At 42.3% G+C, this 18,674-nt stretch overlaps 1 protein-coding gene across 1 annotated transcript in view; it reads left to right on the top strand.

Moving 5' to 3' along the window:
• Positions 1-7,788: 7,788 nt before the first annotated feature.
• parp8 (poly (ADP-ribose) polymerase family, member 8) overlaps positions 7,789-18,674 on the top strand; it is a 32,653-nt gene continuing 21,767 nt past the window's right edge. Inside the window, 4 exon segments of the mRNA XM_030358123.1 lie at positions 7,789-7,952; positions 8,658-8,805; positions 9,248-9,302; positions 9,657-9,694. Of these exon segments, the coding sequence (XP_030213983.1) occupies positions 7,941-7,952; positions 8,658-8,805; positions 9,248-9,302; positions 9,657-9,694 (253 nt within the window). The 5' untranslated portion in view covers positions 7,789-7,940.

Raw genomic sequence — 18,674 nt, 5'->3', positions numbered from 1 at the left:
AAATAGAGCAAGGCCTATTACACAAAGTGGGCTAACCTCTCCCTGCCCGATGGACTACTGTACCGCAGTTGGCAAGCACCTAGGGGAGGCCACTTGGTCTGAAAACTCCTGGTACCCCTCAACCTTCACTCCCAGGTTCTCCTGCTGGTTCACGGCTCGCTGGGAGGAGGCAACTTTGGGGTTGCCAAGACCCTGAGGCGACTTTGTGGACTTCTAGTGGCCAAACTGCTGCAGGGTTTTGAGCTTTTGTTCCACAAGTGTGACAACTGCACCACATGTAAGGGGCCCACACAAAACTCACATGCTCCGCTATGGAGTGCGTTGGAGTCGACAACCTGGGTCCTTTTCATATCACTGACAATGTCAACCGCTAGGTTCTCGTGGCTATGGACTATTTCATGAAATGGCCAGAGGCATACAGTATGCAGTGCAAGATCAGACCTCGGCCCCCACAGCGGAAAAAACTAGTGCAGGAAATGTTCTGTCCGTTTGGTGCACCAGAGGAACTCCATAGTGACCAGGGGCGTGACTTTGAAGACCGTGGCCACCCAGCTTGCTATCATCTCCAGCCAACAGGTTGGGAACTTCACTTGCCGCTGGTCCTATAGTCGGTGTCCAGGGGTCCTCCAGAACTAGGACTGGGCAGTGAGCCTGACCTGGAATATTGCTCACAGTTACGACAGTGGCTCGGGAAGACTCACGAGTTGACCAGTGGGGCTCCCACTGACAGGTTCTCCGGGCTTATCTGCCTGAAAGTTTGCCTGAACCAGAAATTGGCAGATTATAACGTAGGACACAGTGCACAACTCATTTATTTTCGCCAAAACTTTGACTAAAAGTTTGCAGGTGTTTTCAGCAGGTTGTCAGCAGGTTATAAGGTTGTAAAACACTTTATAATAAAACAAATAGGAAGAAAAGAGAAAGTACACATACAGTATTAACACAGTCTAAATTATCAACAATTTCATGCTATATATATATTATTTTTAATCATATTTGTCACATTTTATCCCCCAACAATTCAAAATAAGCACCCAGTTTAATTATTTATTTGGTCCTTTGTCTCCCCCATTTAACATGCCTCAAACAAATACTGTAATCCATTTGTATGGTACACTGATGTGTCCGACCTGCCCTAGAGAGAACGTGACGTCATTCCCTAGCTTGCAGCACTTAAAGTGTTCCCGTTTCTCATTGGCTAGTCATTGTTATTTTTAGTTACATTAGCCTCTTTAGCAAACTAGCTCGAAAACAAACAACACAACTTTACATTTTATTGCACGCACATAAAGACCGTGAAATGCATAAATTGGTGACCGGAATAAAGTAGCACTGTAGTCAAGTGTGTAAGGGGATTTAAAATCTACATTAAAATGACCAACGTGGTACAAATACAAAGAAAATAATTATCTTTATGTGCGCAGCCATTTTTGTTGTCGAGTCGTACGATCAGCTTCACTGAATTCGATACACTCTTACAGCGGGATCCCACCGGACGCGTACGCGCCGCGGAATGGCTGCGCCGCGGAACAGCTGCGTCCTCTGCCCTGCGTCCATTCCTACCGGGCGCGTAACGGCAGCGTAGCGCTGCCTTGCGAGCCAGCCGTATTCACGCGAGATCACGAGATCACGGGTTAATCCTAAACATAATGTACTCACCTTCCACTCCCAAAACTATTGCAATTAAATGCCACGCTTTGTCCTTTCTGACATTTTCCTTATAAAAATGATGATTTGGTACATAAATGACTTCATGTTGCTGAACTCCGACAATGAGTCTCTCGTCGTCCATGTTGCCGACCCTCTGAGACCCTTTGATTGATTGACTGCTGACCTGGTGCCACCGGTCATGACGTAATAATGTTGATGTGAAGTTACATGAGCTGAGTATTGTGTTTTATTTTGAAAATTGACCGGATGCTCTATGGCTTTTACTTTTCACTTCCTGCCCGGCTCGACCTGCTCTGTCGAAATTGACGTGGTTTAGCAGCGGCTTTCGGCAAAAATAGAATTGGACGGAAAGATAGCGCCGCGGCGCGGCACGCCGCTCCTGGGACGCTGCTGAAACGACCGCGGCGCAGCCGTCCCGCGGCGCGTACGCCTCCGGTGGAATCAGGCCTTTAGAATAACGTGTTGGACCGACCAAAAGGGGACGTGAAATACCGCAAGACAGCTGGGAGATTTACACCTTACGACCATGGCTTATGACTCACCATACAACTGGATCGCAACAAAGGTCCCCGCACCGGAAGCGTGTATCAATTAAACCACCGTCACCTAACCTCAAGTGACCTCCACCGCTCAGTGCTGCCCTCTGGTGTAACATTTCAAAATTACTTAAATTATTCAAATTAATTTCAATTATTTACTTTTGACCTCTGTCCTAACGCTGGAATTCGCCAAAAGCAGGAACAAGGGCCCAAGTGTGGGTATTCTTACACTTGGACTCACAGGAAGGGGTCTCCCCAAAGCTCAGCAACAGGTGGACTGGACCATGCACAATGCTGGCCAAACTGACAGATTTTGTCTACAGAGGCCGCAGGGTGATCCTCCATGGGGACCGGCTGGCACCTACAAGACCCTCGCCAGTACCGATGAGACCCCTCAGACCAGCTGGGGCTGAGCCAACCCCTGGATTGGACCCTTCCCCTGTTGTGATACCTGAGCACACAGTGCCACGAGGCACCAACGACGCCTTCCTTTGCTCCCTCAGGACATTGTATCATGGGTTGCTGGGGACAACTGAACCAACTCAAGTGGTGCCGATTTTTCAAGCATTTATTAGTTAATTAATCTTTCAGTTCTGTTGTATGAAGAAAAAAGTAAATTTATGCTCATTGTTTTTGGTGTTATTATATGGGGGAACTGAATTGGGGGTCTCTTTTTGGAGATGGACGCCCTGTGTAGTACAGCGGTTAAGCACTCAAATCAAGGGGAATTGTGCACTTTTTGAAAGAAACATGAAACTTCTACCATAGTTAGGTTATACCATTAGGTTCATTTTCAGATTTGGAGGGAAGTCAGATTTGACCTCTGAGGCCCGGTAGAGGTCAAATCCAAAATGGCCGCCATTAATATTCAAAAGTGCCTCACGTTGGAACCAAACACAGTAGAAAAACACTTAAGGAGTCATTTCCCACTAACTTTTGGGTGCCCATTCTGTATCTGATACATTTGAAACCACCAGAATTCAAGAAAATGCATTTATGTAAAGGTCAATGTAAAAAAAAACATACAAATATTCATTTTTTATGTACCCCAATTAATTTCTTTGTTGTCTCTGTATTATTCAGTTATTAGTTGTTATTTCATGAGATGTGTGGCTAATTTAATTCCTTCACAGCACAGAATTATCCACAGGTGGCCCCCTAGACCATTTTCACAGACCACCTGCAATACCACCGCTGACCACTGGTTGAAAAACCCCTGCTTTAGAGCGTTGTTGCTAGGCAACATGGAAGGCCACAGTACTAGAGAGCACTTCAACCAACATATTCTAACAGGTAAAAAGATTGACTATGAACAAACAATATTATTACATAATAAATTACATAATATTATTCAATCAACGCATTATTGCCTCTCTTTCTTGACAATGCACATTCAGTAGCAATGATTCGGCACTCTATGGAAATCATTAAAAGAGCAGTTCAAAATGTGAACCCTGGTCAGATTCCTGTCCTTGCTGCTGACCAACCACTGTATGCTCTCGCTAAACAAATACAGTGGTCCTGGCCAGACACTTATGGAGAAGATCACTTTGTGATCAAGTTTGGTGGTCTACATATTGAAATGGCCATGTTGAAGTTGCTGGGAGACTGGCTAGAAGGCAGTGGCTGGACCAATGCCCTGGTCCAGGCTGACATTGCTAGTTCTGGAACAGCCAATTCCTTCATACATGCCAAACATGTCACCAAGACCCGCCATGCACACCAGGTCACGGCTGCAAGTGTCTATACACTCCTGCAACAAGCGTACAATGAAGAGTGCATATCTGATGATAAAGATGTCATGCCACCTATCAGTCTATCTTTTGAGGAGTGGTGCATTCAGCAAGCAAAGGCCAGTGTTCACTTTGACTACTGGCGTAAGACCCTGTCATTGCAGCTTCTCGTTCTGCGGTACATCAGGTCCATTCGTGAAGGCAACTTCCAGCTGTACGTTGAATCCCTGACACAGATCATGCCATGGATGTTCGCCCTAGATCACACACACTACAGCAGATGGCTTTCTGTACACATCCGTGATATGATGACTCTTGCAGACAGACACCCAGCAGTCCTAGCAGAATTCATGTCCGGACATTTCGTGGTGCACAAAACCAGCAACCAGTTCTCTGCCATGGCACTTGACCAGTGCCATAAACAGAACAATGCCATGGTCAAAGGTTCTGGTGGGGCTATCGGACTGACTGGAAATCCAGGAGCACTCAGACGCTGGATGGTGGCAGGACCAGAAATCGCCAGGATCACTAAAGAGTTTGAAGAACAGGCAACAAACCAAAAACATGGACTCAGTGACTCAAGACACCATTAACAGCAACCTGGAGTGCAAACAGCATTCCTAAAGGAGGTTAAGGCACTCGTCACAGTGCTGGAAGAGATGGGGAATCCATTTCTAGAACACAGCCAAGATCTTTTAGTCATTGACACAAGAGACATCGTTGATACCCAAGTTGCTGATGCTGTAAGAAGGATTATTACTAGAGCTGTCAGTTAAACGCGTTATTAACGGCGTTAACGCAAACCAAATTTAACGGCGTTACATTTTTTATCGCGCGATTAACGCAATTACTTTATAAAAAAAAAAAAAAAAATTTTTTTTTTTTTTGGCTCAAAACAAAGAAGCAGTAGCCTGACTGCTATGTTCAAATGACATTTGTTCAAAGCAGTCGTTTAATTGCACTATAGGCTCTATTTTTGTATCGTCCTGTTTTGATCAGTGTATATGCCAATGTTGTTATCAATAAAAAATCATTTGCACAAGGCAAGCCGATGCACTTCACCATGTTGATAAGAGAATTAAAATGAGAAGAATTATGGGACAAAAAAATCAAGGGATATTTAGCATAGAAAAAGAATTTGCGATTAATCGCGATTAATTAGAGTTAACTATGACATTAATGCGATTAATCACGATTAAATATTTTAATCGCTTGACAGCTCTAATTATTACCCTTGGTGAGGAGCAGTACACCGAGTTTGTGACCCAAAGGCTGGAAAGGTGTACAACACCTATCACACATCCTCTTCCAAAGAACAAGTTGCCACTGTTCAGCAGACCACCTGTCAAGAGCAAAACAAAAGAGAAGGCACAACTTGCCGCACTGAAGAGTGACTGTGGCCTTTTTTCAAGACTGTACATTTCATGTCAAACACGAGATGGAGATATCAACCACTTCTTTTCCCATGGCAGCACCTCCAGCTCTGTCAAGTGGAGGAAAACTTCGGTTCGGGGTTAAAGCAGATCTGCTTCACTGCCTGGAGTCAAATCTGCCCGAAAACAAGAGTGTTCCTGAGACTGATGCAGTAATTCTAGATGGTGCAGTTGTGGTTCAAATGCTGAATCCAAACACATCAAGAACATTTCAAGAGTATGGAGAAACAGTGTTTGTACCATACATCTCTGCTCAACTAGAGGTAGGCGACCGTGTTGACCTTGTCTGGGATGTGTACCTATCTGCCAGCCTGAAAGCCTCAACAAGACAAAAGAGGGGAAACGGCATGAGGAAAAGGGGTTGCTCCCCTTACTGTGATGCCCAAGAACTGGAAAGACTTCCTTCGGTGTGATGAAAACAAAACAGAGTTGTTTTCCTTCCTGGCCCGGGAATCCATTAATCTGCCTGTAGCACTGGGCAAGGAACTGTATGCAACAGATGGAACTGGAGTCCTCTGCTCTCCTGCTGACTTATGTGTGGCCCGCCTTGCCCCATGTTCGCAAGAAGAGGCTGACACTCGGCTACTTCTGCATGTGGCAGATGCTGTGCAGAAAGGTTGTAAGAAGGTGACCATACGTACCGTTGATACGGATGTGGTGGTGTTGGCAGTGGCTTCTTTTAGCAAAATAGCTCCTGATGAACTATGGATTTCCTTTGGTGTTGGGTCAAGTTTCCGGTTTATCGCTATTCACGAAATGGTTGCCACAATGACTCCTATCAAGTGCCTGACTCTCCCTGTCTTTCATGCTTTCACTGGATGTGACACTGTGTCTGCATTTGCTGGCCGTGGAAAGAAGACTGCCTGGGAGACATGGAAGTCTTTCCCAGAGGTCAGTGATGCTTTCCAGGAACTCCTATGCATGCCAAGTGAGGTCAGTGTAGAGTCCATGTTACTGCTGGAACGATTTGTGGTGCTCATGTATGACCGAACCAGCGAGAGCATGGAAGTGAATGATGCCAGGAAACAGCTTTTCTCCCAGAAGTCCAGGAGTTTAGAAAACATCCCTCCAACCCAGGCTGCCCTCAAACAGCACATCAAGCGTACTTGCTTTCAGATGAACATCTGGAACCAGTCACTGGTCCTGGATCCAGAGATGCCAGAGCCATCTGACTGGGGCTGGACAAAGGAAACCACTGGTTGGCAGCCACTCTGGACCACTCTCCCTGAAGCAGCAAAGTCTTGCCATGAGCTGATCCGCTGTAACTGCCAGAAAGGGTGCACTGGACGGTGCTCCTGTCTCAAAGCTGCACTTAAATGTACAGATCTCTGTTTTTGTTCTGGAGACTGTTAAGATAAAAAAAAAATGAATTATTTAAAAGTTAAATAATAAATCAGTTAATTATAATAATAAATAAATACTATTATTGGCATTATTATTGGCATCATCATTATTGGCATCACAATTACTGTTGTTATTTTGGAAATAAACAACCATTTTGCACCGTTCACCTCCCTATGTCTGCATGATTTGACCTCCATATTGATTTAAATGCATTTTCTTGAATTCTGGTGGTTTCAAATGTATCAGATACAGAATGGGCACCCAAAAGTTAGTGGGAAATGACATCTTAAGTATTTTTCTACTGTGTTTGGTTCCAACGTGAGGCACTTTTGAATATTATTGGCGGCCATTTTGGATTTGACCTCTACCGGGCCTCAGAGGTCAAATCTGACTTCCCTCCAAATCTGAAAATGAACCTCATGGTATAACCTAACTATGGTAGAAGTTTCATGTTTCTTTCAAAAAGTGCACAAAACAATTTTCATGGTTATCCGCTGTACTAGTGTTCTTTCCACAGGGGAACACGTTGTTGAGAGAGAGCTTTTCTGTGGTGAATTAAAGAAATAAACACCTTCAGTTCGTTCTAAAGTCTGTGTCTTCCGTTTATCAAAAGGCCTCCGATTATTGCAGTATGTTTTAGGGATAAGAAGTATATATTTTCTAAAATCTAAATTACCAAGGTAACGTAACAGTAAACCCATGTAAGTGATGTTAAATATTAAGCAATGGCAATGATATGACGCCCCCTCAAACTCGAATTAGCTATACCGGACTACTCCTTTGCTGTGAATTAGTTCTCGGATCCTCCTGTCTCTCTGCTATTTTTATGAATTGGCATGATTTGTGTGATTAAATTAAGCAATGCAACACACAAAGGCCTAATGAATGTTGTTGATAAAGTTCGTTTTGTCATTTCGTAGCCTGAGTAAGCATAAATAGCGTCTAAATCTCGCGAGTATTTTAAGTCTACTTTTGAGTGCGTGTGCGAGTGAGTGTGTGCGCGAGCATACGCGCATCTTTTGTGATGACGTCTTTAAAAAAGCGTCCCTCGAAAACTATCCCCACTAAACACACACGCACACACACAAACACACACCCACAAAACACTGGTCCCGAGATTATGAAACTCAGGAAGTGATTCAAAAGGGGAAGTAAAAGGAATCGCACTCCTGAGCGTTTTATGTCGATTATGCTGCCCTTTGTTAAGGGTTTCTCCTTCTATGGCATTGCCTGTAAGTATTTGAGTTATAGCCTAGTTCCCATCCAGCCTATAGATGTGTGTGTTTGAGACTACTTAATATAATATGGGAAAATGTGACTCCTTTTATTCTTCAGCCTTATTATGAATGTTTGATACATGCCTGTATTTTTTAAGTAGGGTATTTTATCCATATTTTGTATAAACAAAATTATTAAAAACTCAGTCCTCACGAAATATTTTATAGATCCTAGTTTTGCATTTTAAGATAATCATTATTATTTCTTGTTTCTCTGCCGGAATTATTTTTTAAGCCATTAAAACGGCTGAGATTCGATTGTGACTCCAATTTGATCCAATCTGAAAAACGGACACATTGTTGACTGTGCAATCGAGCCATGAGGAGGAGAGCGCAGCACAGGGACCCTACTCGGTTATAATAACGTGTATCCACCTATACCGGCCAGAGAGGTTGATTTCACTTTAAGAAGCTCTATCCCTTAACGCCATCCAACACCACCCGCCATTGTTAGGTTCAGCAGAGGGATGACGAATAGAGATCAGGGATTCTCCTTTTGAAATTGATCGACATTCAAATGTGCTCTACCACCTCGAGTCCCCACAATCTGTCGTTGTCCGAGATGAAAGCATCGTCAAACCGAGACTGATTGTGTGCCCGGTGGGACACACCTGCCCTACCAGAACGGCCTCAAGCCAATGTGTTGTTCTTGTGTTTCAGCCTGAAACGAAGAAGACACGAAACAACGAAGCCGGTGATCGCAGTGGGCTTTATTTCATGGGGATGTGTTCAAGGCAGGAGAGAATACAAAAAGACGTCGACATCGTTCTGCAGAGGTGCAAGGCAGAGAGAGACTGCCCTTTCTCCGGTGAGTGTCATCCTCTCCTGTCCCTGATCACACCCGAGTGTGGGAGCACACACAGCGTTCACCCAGGCCCGGCTGAAATATTAATAAAGCAACATACCCTAGCTCCGTTTAATATATATGTGTTTTCTAAGGACGGTTAGGCCATGTCATGTTTTTAAGAATGCAGACTAAACGTAACGCAAACGACATTGACGTTGTATACCCCCCGATTGTATGCCTTCAAACCATCTTTAGTCATGAGAGTTCATTTGAATGCAGTGAAGCTGCACAATTTTGTATTCCTTATTTTACGTGTCTGCCTCGAACCCCTTTTGTTGTTGCCATGGAAACTGTACTTGTGATCTTTTTCCAAAAAGCCATACATTTTTTTTTTATTGTTATTTGATTTGATGATATTATTTAATCTATATTAATCATCTAATATATTCTATCCATTTTGCAGATTTTAGATACACTGACTCCACATTCACATTCATCTATGCAAAAGGATCTACAAGGTATGATATTTATAACTCACTTCATTCAGAAAACACTTTTCATTCACTATGTAATGTGGTTTGCAGGAATTTAGGCAAGGCAATATGTTCTGAAGGGATTCCCCGGAGATTTTGACATGCATCTTTGATTTGCAGTGTTGCCTACAACTGGCCGTAGTAGCATTAATTTTAAAGAAATAAGTGGTAATATAGTCTGCAGTGCATGCACTCTTTTCTGAAATGGTATGTGTTTCTATGAATGTCTATGAATTCCATCCATAAGGACTGCTTTTGGGTCTAGTGAGACACCCATGCCCCATTGGTCTTTCATACAATTAATAATACTATAATGACACCATGTTTCTAATCCCTTAGGGTGACGTATGCTGTGCATGTTTCAGATGATTATCCAGGTAAGGACTTGTGTAACAGACAAAGCATGAGCAATTTATTCATAACATGGGAAACTTAATGCCACCTTCTCTTTGGCTGGATACCGGAGAATTTACACACAGCAAAAATCACAGTGTACATTGTACTCTATGGGTGTACATTTAACACTCATTTTTGGGTATATATAGGTCCAAGAGTTCAGTGTTCACTGAACACTGTTAGAAGAGCAAAATATGTACTCCAAATTTAGAGTTACATTTGAACACTTTGAGAGTGCAAATGTACTCTATTAGTGGTACTTTTGGGCACTCATTCAGTGCTTCCTTACACCTGCAGTGTAAACCTAGAACCCCAGAGAGAGAAAATATGTACTCCAAGTCAGTGCTTTGTAGCACTTCGCAGAGCTGATTATTTAATACTTCTAGAGTGAGAATGTACTCTGACTGGTGTACAGCCAACACCTTTGAGGTGAATTATCAACACTTCATGAATGAATAGTCTACACATTAGATTCTTGAAAACATTATATTTTTATTGATGCTGCCGTTGTTACAGTGCATACATATATAATATAGTTAACATTATAGTTCAACTTTAATTATTTTACATCAAGAACCATATTTAGTTTTACATTTATATGATGTAACAAACAACTTGAAAATAAATAAATGTGTCCCTGTCAACCAATTAAAAGGGAATTCCGGTGTAAAACGGATTTGGGATATGTTTTGTATGATAATGAGTTGAAACGTTCGTTTTGGAGCACAAAAAAACGCATATAGACGCCTTCTTCAGTTGGCTGTTTTTAGCCGATTCTATCAAAACGCTATAAAATTGAAACAATGGGGGCAGTGGTTATGGTAAAAACTAAATTGCTATTTTAAACCATTTAAAAGGCTAGAAGTAGCCCGACACTTCTTTGGTAGTTCAATAAGGGTATTAACATATAAAACGAGGCAATGAGAACTTTGTAAGTGTACAGATTGTTTATTAAAAAGTACATTTTATACACACAATACCATCAGTAGATCACCCGTCGACGCCATTGTTTTCAAGACTCGATAAGTAGATTGACAAACACAGAGATTGTGACATCCATCAGCAACACACAAGCTCTGGCGGCATGCCATGGGACCTTTAAAATACCTTTTAAAATAAAAATTATCAGGATACAATTACCCTGTGAAACTTCACTACACGATCCACAGCTTCCCGGATACTGATTTGACAGCTCCCTTCTTTCCACTTGGAGGTGGTGGCAGGAGGTAGACCAGCAGGAGAAGTGAGGCCATGTCACTATCCCACCTGCAAAGGGAGAGCACATACTTTGAGCATGAAATACACCTGATGAAAGCACGAAAAGTTCCTGTCAATAAATAGTCAGCATCTAAAAAGGTGGCCAAATACAAACAGGTTATTATCATAGGACCCTTTTTTTTTTTTTTTTTAAAAAGGGTCCTATGTTCCCCAGTCTCATACAAAGAGGGGAACATAGGACCCGGGGAACATAGGACCCGGGGAACATAGGACCCGGGGAACATAGACACGCTCCCACTAAATTAAAGCCACGTGCCTCTTTAGCATTAGCTAAAAATGGTAACGAGGCGTTAGCTAAATTGAAGACATGTGCCTCATTAGCATTGGCCATTAAGTTTGACGTTAGCTAAAATCGTTAGCATTTATAAGTTGGTTATCAGATCTAAAAGACGAAGAAATGCTGAATATTCTGCATTCAGGGTTTCTGCAGGTTCGAACAAGTTAAATTTAAGACTTTAATACCTTCTGAAGACCCATTATGAATACAATTGCTGACCTATATGAAGGACACACGCACAACTAACTATGAAACATAGAAACCCTGTGCATTATTCACTTGGTACTTTTCTTACCTGTTTACATTCCCGTGAAGTTCAAAAATGTCTTCGCTCACTCTGAGCAATCCCTTGGCGATATTGATTCGATCCTCTCTAGTCAACCCACCGTCTCTGCCGAAACAGTTTGCCGCGTAGTGTGGAAGAGGACAAACGGTCACATGTCTCTAGATTCAACCAATGAGGAGGCGCAGCGAGCCAATGACGAATCGAAACCTAAGCCGACGTGCGGCCGTCAATCAACCGTTGGACACTCAGGGAGTCCATCATCCTAAAATAAACACTTAAATTACTCTACACCAGCATTAACTTAGAGACAACACCCAAGAGTGTTTCTGGTACACCCCAAAAAAATGTACTTGGTGCCTATTCAACACCAAAGTGTATAAAATCTACTCTGGTCATGAATACTCTGGGATTTTAACACAAATGCCACAACTGGCATTTGCTGTGCATTGAATATAGATTGTTCCTTTAATTTATACCTTTCTCCAATGTTAATTTCTCCCCCCCATATTTATGTTGTCCTTGTGTGTGGGATCGTGGGTTAAGTGGTGTGTGTTCAGGGTGGGGGGGGGGGGGGGGGGGGTGGGAGGCTTGTACTTATGGATATGCGGGTGAGTGGACATGTGTATGGGAATGTTCTCCAGCGGGTGGATGAACAAAATGTAGTTTTTACCCTTTATTTCATACAGTGGTATTTTGAGACGTGGAACAGCATAGGTGTGACAAAATTGACTAACTAGTGAAATTCAAAGAAAGTGGTGAAGGAAATTCAGTTCAAATGCCGAGTGTGGAGGAAAACATATGGTCTTGAGGCAGTCAGATGAAAAGCACAATATTTATTGTTTAGGAACAGTTGTGTGGACGGGGTGCCCTTGGCCCTGGACTTATCCTCTGGGATCCTCCTCTAACTTTTTCCATTTTCTTGTCCATGCTTTTGTTAGCCCTCTCACTACTGCGCTCTCCTTTTGCATACCTTTTTGCATATTTGCACATTAACTAACTTAGTTTTGATTAGCCAGTGAGCCAAGGCGCGTTGTTAGACCTGGGCATTCGAGGCTATAGCCTCGGATCTTTTGGGAATAGCCCCGGATCTCAGTGCCATCAAAAAATAAATAAAAAACATAATGACGAAAATAGCCCTGTAGAATAGACTTGTTTGTGGTTGCAGTAGCCTACCAGCAGCCACAGATGCAGCATTGTAGCCATTGAAAAACGCAAAATGTTGACGTGTCCATATAAGGGCACCGGCGTTCGTTTTGACCACTGAAGGGAAATATAGTATACATTTCCTTCTTTGATGGTCTGATGCATTCTGTTCAAGAAAACTCCATAGCGCCCCTAACTTCTCATAGGACTGTATACCTGGTGAGATATGGAACTGCAGTCAGCTGCCAACTAGTGAGCTAAAGTTTTTTACATCCTCAATCTAGCCTACAAGGCGCACCCTATAAATCTACCTACCTAGGCCTACCGGCAATAGCAATATTGCGTTCATGAGATTGAGATGTACCCCTACGACTGACACTGACACGTCTGCTATCCAGTTAGCGACTGACACACACTGACAAGTGATAACTTAAAAATGAAACTTAAATGCAGACTTATTTGCCCATTGGGGGAGAAAACGTCCGTTGGAGCAGTGATAGCTTCTAGTTTGCACTGATTCAGGACATAATCAGTGCAAACTAAGAGACCCGCAGTGAATTCAACCTGGTCCATTTCCAATCGGGTAGGTGTATGACAGTGTTTATTCGGCTATAGGCTATTCTAATGTCTCATTTTGGCTGCTGGTGTATGTGGTGCACTTTCTTAACCTTAGCGTAAACATTAACCTATTCAGTAGGCCTGCCCTGACGTGAGTCAGACATGACGATTGGTCTTTCCTTTCCTTATGAAACTACGTTACAATTGCATGTTCATCAGGCCGATTTTAAAATTTTCTTGGGGGATAAACCCCCGAACCTCCATCGTAAAAGAACTGTTACTTCTGGGCTACAGCTCTGAATGTTTTCAATTAGTATAGAAGCCCATGCAGCACAGTCAAATGCACTCCCCGATCAACACACCCACAGAAAGGGCAGCTAAAGAGTCAGAATAGGGCAGGCAAAATCATTACAGATTTGGTCGGCCCTCCGGCCAGATGAACACTGCATGAGCAGGCATATCAAATGTTACAAGTACAAACATAGATTCACAAATACTTTTAGTATTAAACCTATCAACATCTTTAAATAAAGTTTTAACTTAAAATACAAAAAAAAAAAAAAAATACTAAAATACTAATGATGCTAAAAATGACAATTTTATAAAGGATGCCAAAACAACCACACATTGTTAAGATATTTTCAAATATAAACTAAAGCATGTGCACCTATCAGTGCAAGGGCTAAAATATGCAAGAGTAAGAGAACTGAGCGACTACCAATCGCTTCCACGTTTTACCATGACCGGATTATCTTTTTTTTATTTTCTCTTTATTTCTGTGGCAATATTTGTTTTGCCCAAGACAGAATGGCTGTAGTGTTTGAGGGGATAAACAAGGAAAGGCCTACATTGTTGAGTTGGAGATAAGATAGGATTATAATAATAATTGCAACAGTGACATTTGTCTATTTAAATATACTAGATTTTCCGCACGCATCTCTAGTTGTAAATAAACCCATAGCAATAATGTGGAAACCCCAGTCAATAATGTAACAAATTTCTGAGCACATAATATAATACAATCTTCCCTATGATGTTACAACGTATAACATTTTGCCGCATTTGTAAATCAGGAGATTCAACCCTGAGGGTGATTCACACTTGTTGCTTTATATGCGTACATCGATGTTGTTTAGACATCAGTAGAATCAATGGGGGGTTTAGGGGGGTGGGCTTGCAAGGGGCGGTATATGACGTAGGGTCTAAATTCGCAAGAGGCTGGATAAGCTTGGCCGCTGTCACTGTTGTTTGTTTTGATTTGACCATTACAAAATGGAGGCAGAACGGGCAGAACTTATCGCCATCCTCTTAAATGTTGCTAAAATTATGCACCATTTGCATCCACAAAATCCAAAGCATCGAACGACGAAAGACTGGAGCATGAGTTAGAGACAAATAGAAGAAACAACGATAAAGAAGGTGTCGCAAACAACTGTGTTACCAGAGAAAGAGAGCGTATTCTTTTGCTTCATTTCAGATATAATCAACAGTTGGACAAATGTAGTTGATTTCTGTGTTTAACTGAGAAAACAGGAAGTGGAAGGACGGGACCCTATAATGTTCAGCTGAATGTTGTCAGTAATAATAATAAAAAACATTTTCTAAAAACGTGCAGCTGTGAACTGATTTATTGTAATTTATTGTATGATGTGTACTTTTAGGGTTATGATAAGACCTATCTTTTAGCGTTCACCACAAATTACTCTTAAAAGCAGTGCCAACATTTAAATATTTTTTAACCATTCAGCAAACAAAGGCAACAGGCTGATTATCATGTAGGGGCCACTCAATGACATGCAGAAGCATCATCAACACGCCCACTGAAGTGATGTGAGAAATACAGACTTTCTACTCCTCATATAAGGTAATTAACATTTACTTCGGAAAAAATACTACCTCAGGGGGAATATTATTCAGGAGATTGTCAGGGTACAAATGTCTATGTCGTTTACACATACGGCCCATCAGGAGAATAGCAGGAGAATATCAGGATTTACACGTTTGTCTGAAAGCAGCTACTGTTGGAGCATTTCATTACATTATAAAATGAGTCAATTTATGGGAAACAGGGGTAATTGTTTTCATGGAAAGTGTAGTATACTATGCATGCAAATCAATTATTCAATAGCTTTTACTGTTATCCAGGGAAGAAAAGTGCATTGACATTTAAAAATGCATGGCAACTACTATTGGATAGTTGAAAATAATAATCATTGAGATTAAACATTTCTTCAAGTGTCCTGGCCATGGCAGGCATCAGTAGCCTACAGTTACACATAGCATGCACACAAAACATAAGAAAAATATAACAACAAAAATGTCCTCAGGGGGGAAGGGGATATCAATATCGCAAGACATTTTGGGGAGGTTCAAGGAGAAGAGTAATATTAAGTTTGAGCAACAAAGTGTAAAGACATTTAGGGAGACTCAAGGGGTATAGCGTAATATTACATTTTAGCAACAAAGTGTAGTCTTGTGGTGGACTCTATAGACATAATTCACCATACTGTGATATTGACATCTTTTCATTCTGCATTATAGGGACGCTGTCCCTTTAAGGTCACGTGATTATTGTGTTGATATGCCGGTCGGCGCTATGTTTCAATTTGACGGTTTTATATGACAAAATGAACGACCTGCCGTTGCTTGTCGACGTGGCGACGCCGTTAAAACAGATGGAAGGGGGGAAATCAATATCGCAAGAAATTGCGGGATGCAGGATCGAACTTGCCGTTGTCTTTCAACGAGCGTGTGTGTAAGTGCTTGTGTGCAGGTGTGTGCGTTGTGTGTGTAATGCTGAGTCCTGTGCTGCCTTTGTCTTGAAGTGTATACTAGGGGTGTTACGGTACACAAAGTCACGGTTCGGTACGTACCTCGGTTTTTAAGTCACGGTACGGTACATTACGGTTCATAGTTAAGGGAGAAAAAAAAAAACTGCTTGTTTGTCAACAACGGAGAATGGCCGTAGATCAGCAGCAATGAAAACACCAATAAATTTGGTTATGGCATTTGCATTTCTGAATTCCCAGACAGGGGTTGTTGAAATAGTGTCTTGAGCTGGGTTTGCACAGATCTTTTTTTTTCCCCAGCAACAGTGATAGTAACACCTGGATGGTGCCTTTTCAAATGAGTGTGCAAGGGATGTGCATTTTTGGCAAAAATAATTTGAATAGTATTCGAAAATCGCTCAATCAAGAACCCCCCATGCATGCACACGCAATGACACAGGAAGAGGCTTTTATGATTTGTATGAAATCAATATGTTTATTTCAACAACTGCGCCATCAACATTGAACATCAAAATTGTTTCAACATGGGCTTAGGCAGGAGATAGACGTATGCGCCGAAAACGGATCGCTAATTATTTATTTATTTTGCTGAACACAGCCTGCATGATGGTGAAATAGATATGTCAAAAATATAACTTCACACGGTGTGTCTTTTTAAAATGTATTTGTTACCAGCATTCGTATTGTTGATCAGCAGAGAAATAGTCTGCCAAAGACGTTGACCTTGCTTAGCAACCGAGGACGCTATTCACCACCGGAAGTTTCTGAAGGCCCATGCAAGTCAACCAGGCGTTCAACAGCATTGGGAAGAGCCATGTAATAAATAACGATAGTCACATTCATTATTCGATATTCTACGTGACTCCGACTATTCGACTATTCGACGATCGTTGCCCGCTATGAACACCACATTTACGTACCTCTGTACGTACACCTCTGTAACCGCTCCGAAGTGCCTGTACCGTGACGGTTCGGTACAAATACGTGTACCGTTACACCCCTAGTGTATACGTGCGTGCATGCAGTGTTTGTGTATTCGCGCGTTCTGTGTGTGAGCTGCAGGCTGTTTGGCACATGCGCACTGACAAACTTAAATAATTTGTGCGGCAGGCCTGATATTATATAGTAGTAAGATAAATACATGAAAGAACCGATAATTTTGAAATATATGGCATACGTATATGTAAGGTTTTCCCTGGCTGAAATTAGGCAGAGCTGTTACCCAGGCCCATTCTGCAGACAAAGTGGAGAATGTGCCAAACATTTTGTGCTCATTCTGGGATCATATTTAATCACAACATTAACATCGACTTCGCGTTAATATACTCCTGATGACTTGGCAACTGAAAGCACTCACCTATCCAGTGCATCCTGACTCTGATCGTATCTATCACCGGACCCTTCCTCTTCTTGTGGTGTTGCGCTACTTTGGAGAGGGGTACTTTCTCTTTTGCTACTTCCAGACCTGATACGTTTACCGCATGTCGACAGTAACATGGATTATTACTTTGTAAATGCCAATAACATCAGACAATGTCTGCACTGTTTCAAATGCCGTCATGATTCTCCTCGCAAACTCGCTTTATAAGGAAATCGCGGATTCTACAAGCCATATCTGCAAAGCTGAAAACGTTACACTTGTTGTGGAGGGACTTTAAAGGTCCCATGGCATGCTTCTTTATGGATGCTTATATATAGATTTTAGTAGGCCCTTAATACAGTCTTTGAAGACGTTCAAGAAATTCAGCCTTGGTTGAGAATTACAGCAACTACGAGCCAGTCCCACAATGAGCTTTCTACAAACATGCCGACTTTTAGAGGCGGGTCAAGGTAGAGGGTGGGGGTGTGGCCCTGAGCAGCTTGCAGCCATGGTATCATGTGCTAGTGGTGGATTTAATGATTCGTTTCCGTGACCCAGTTCGCATGATTCAGTTTTCCAAGAGGAGTCGTTCGCGAATCGTTCGTTCGTTCATTCGTTCAGTCGAGTTTCCGGTAGCACTAACTCCACTGAGTCTGACTGACTCAGGTGAGAACCGTGCAATGGCGTGCATTCCATGATGCGATTTACCGCTACCAGAAACCAGGCTGAACGAATTAACGATTTGCGAACGACTCCTCCCAGCTCAGTCGAGTTTCCGGTGAATCGATTCATCGGGATCTCGAATAAACTGGGAGGAGTCGTTCGCGAATCAGCCTAGTTTCCGGTAGCGGTGAATCTCATCATGGAGCGCACGCTATTGCACGTTTCTCATCTGAGTCAGTCAGACTCAGTGGAGTTAGTTCTACCAGAAACTCGTTCAGTCGAGTTTCCGGTGAATGGAATGGTGAACGAGACAAACGAGAGAAACGAACCGGTTCGGTTCGTTCGTCCAGAGACTCGTTCATTCAAACCGGTTCGCGAACGACCGAGCTAACACTACCATGCGCTTGTGTTTACAGTGGATGTTTCGCAATGGCGAGGCGCACACAGCTTTTGGCAGTGTTCTGTAAATATTCTAGAACACTCCGGGTGCTTCGGGAGGAGTCCTGGAGCTCTGTATCTAAATAATATTATATCATATTATACATAGATATCTATATTATATAATATATATTATCACGGCCAAAAGCTGTGTGCGCCTCCAGACGAT

Source organism: Gadus morhua, chromosome 6, assembly GCF_902167405.1.
Source record: "Gadus morhua chromosome 6, gadMor3.0, whole genome shotgun sequence".
Taxonomy (NCBI): domain Eukaryota; kingdom Metazoa; phylum Chordata; class Actinopteri; order Gadiformes; family Gadidae; genus Gadus; species Gadus morhua.
This window is presented reverse-complemented; position numbering and strand designations above follow the sequence as displayed.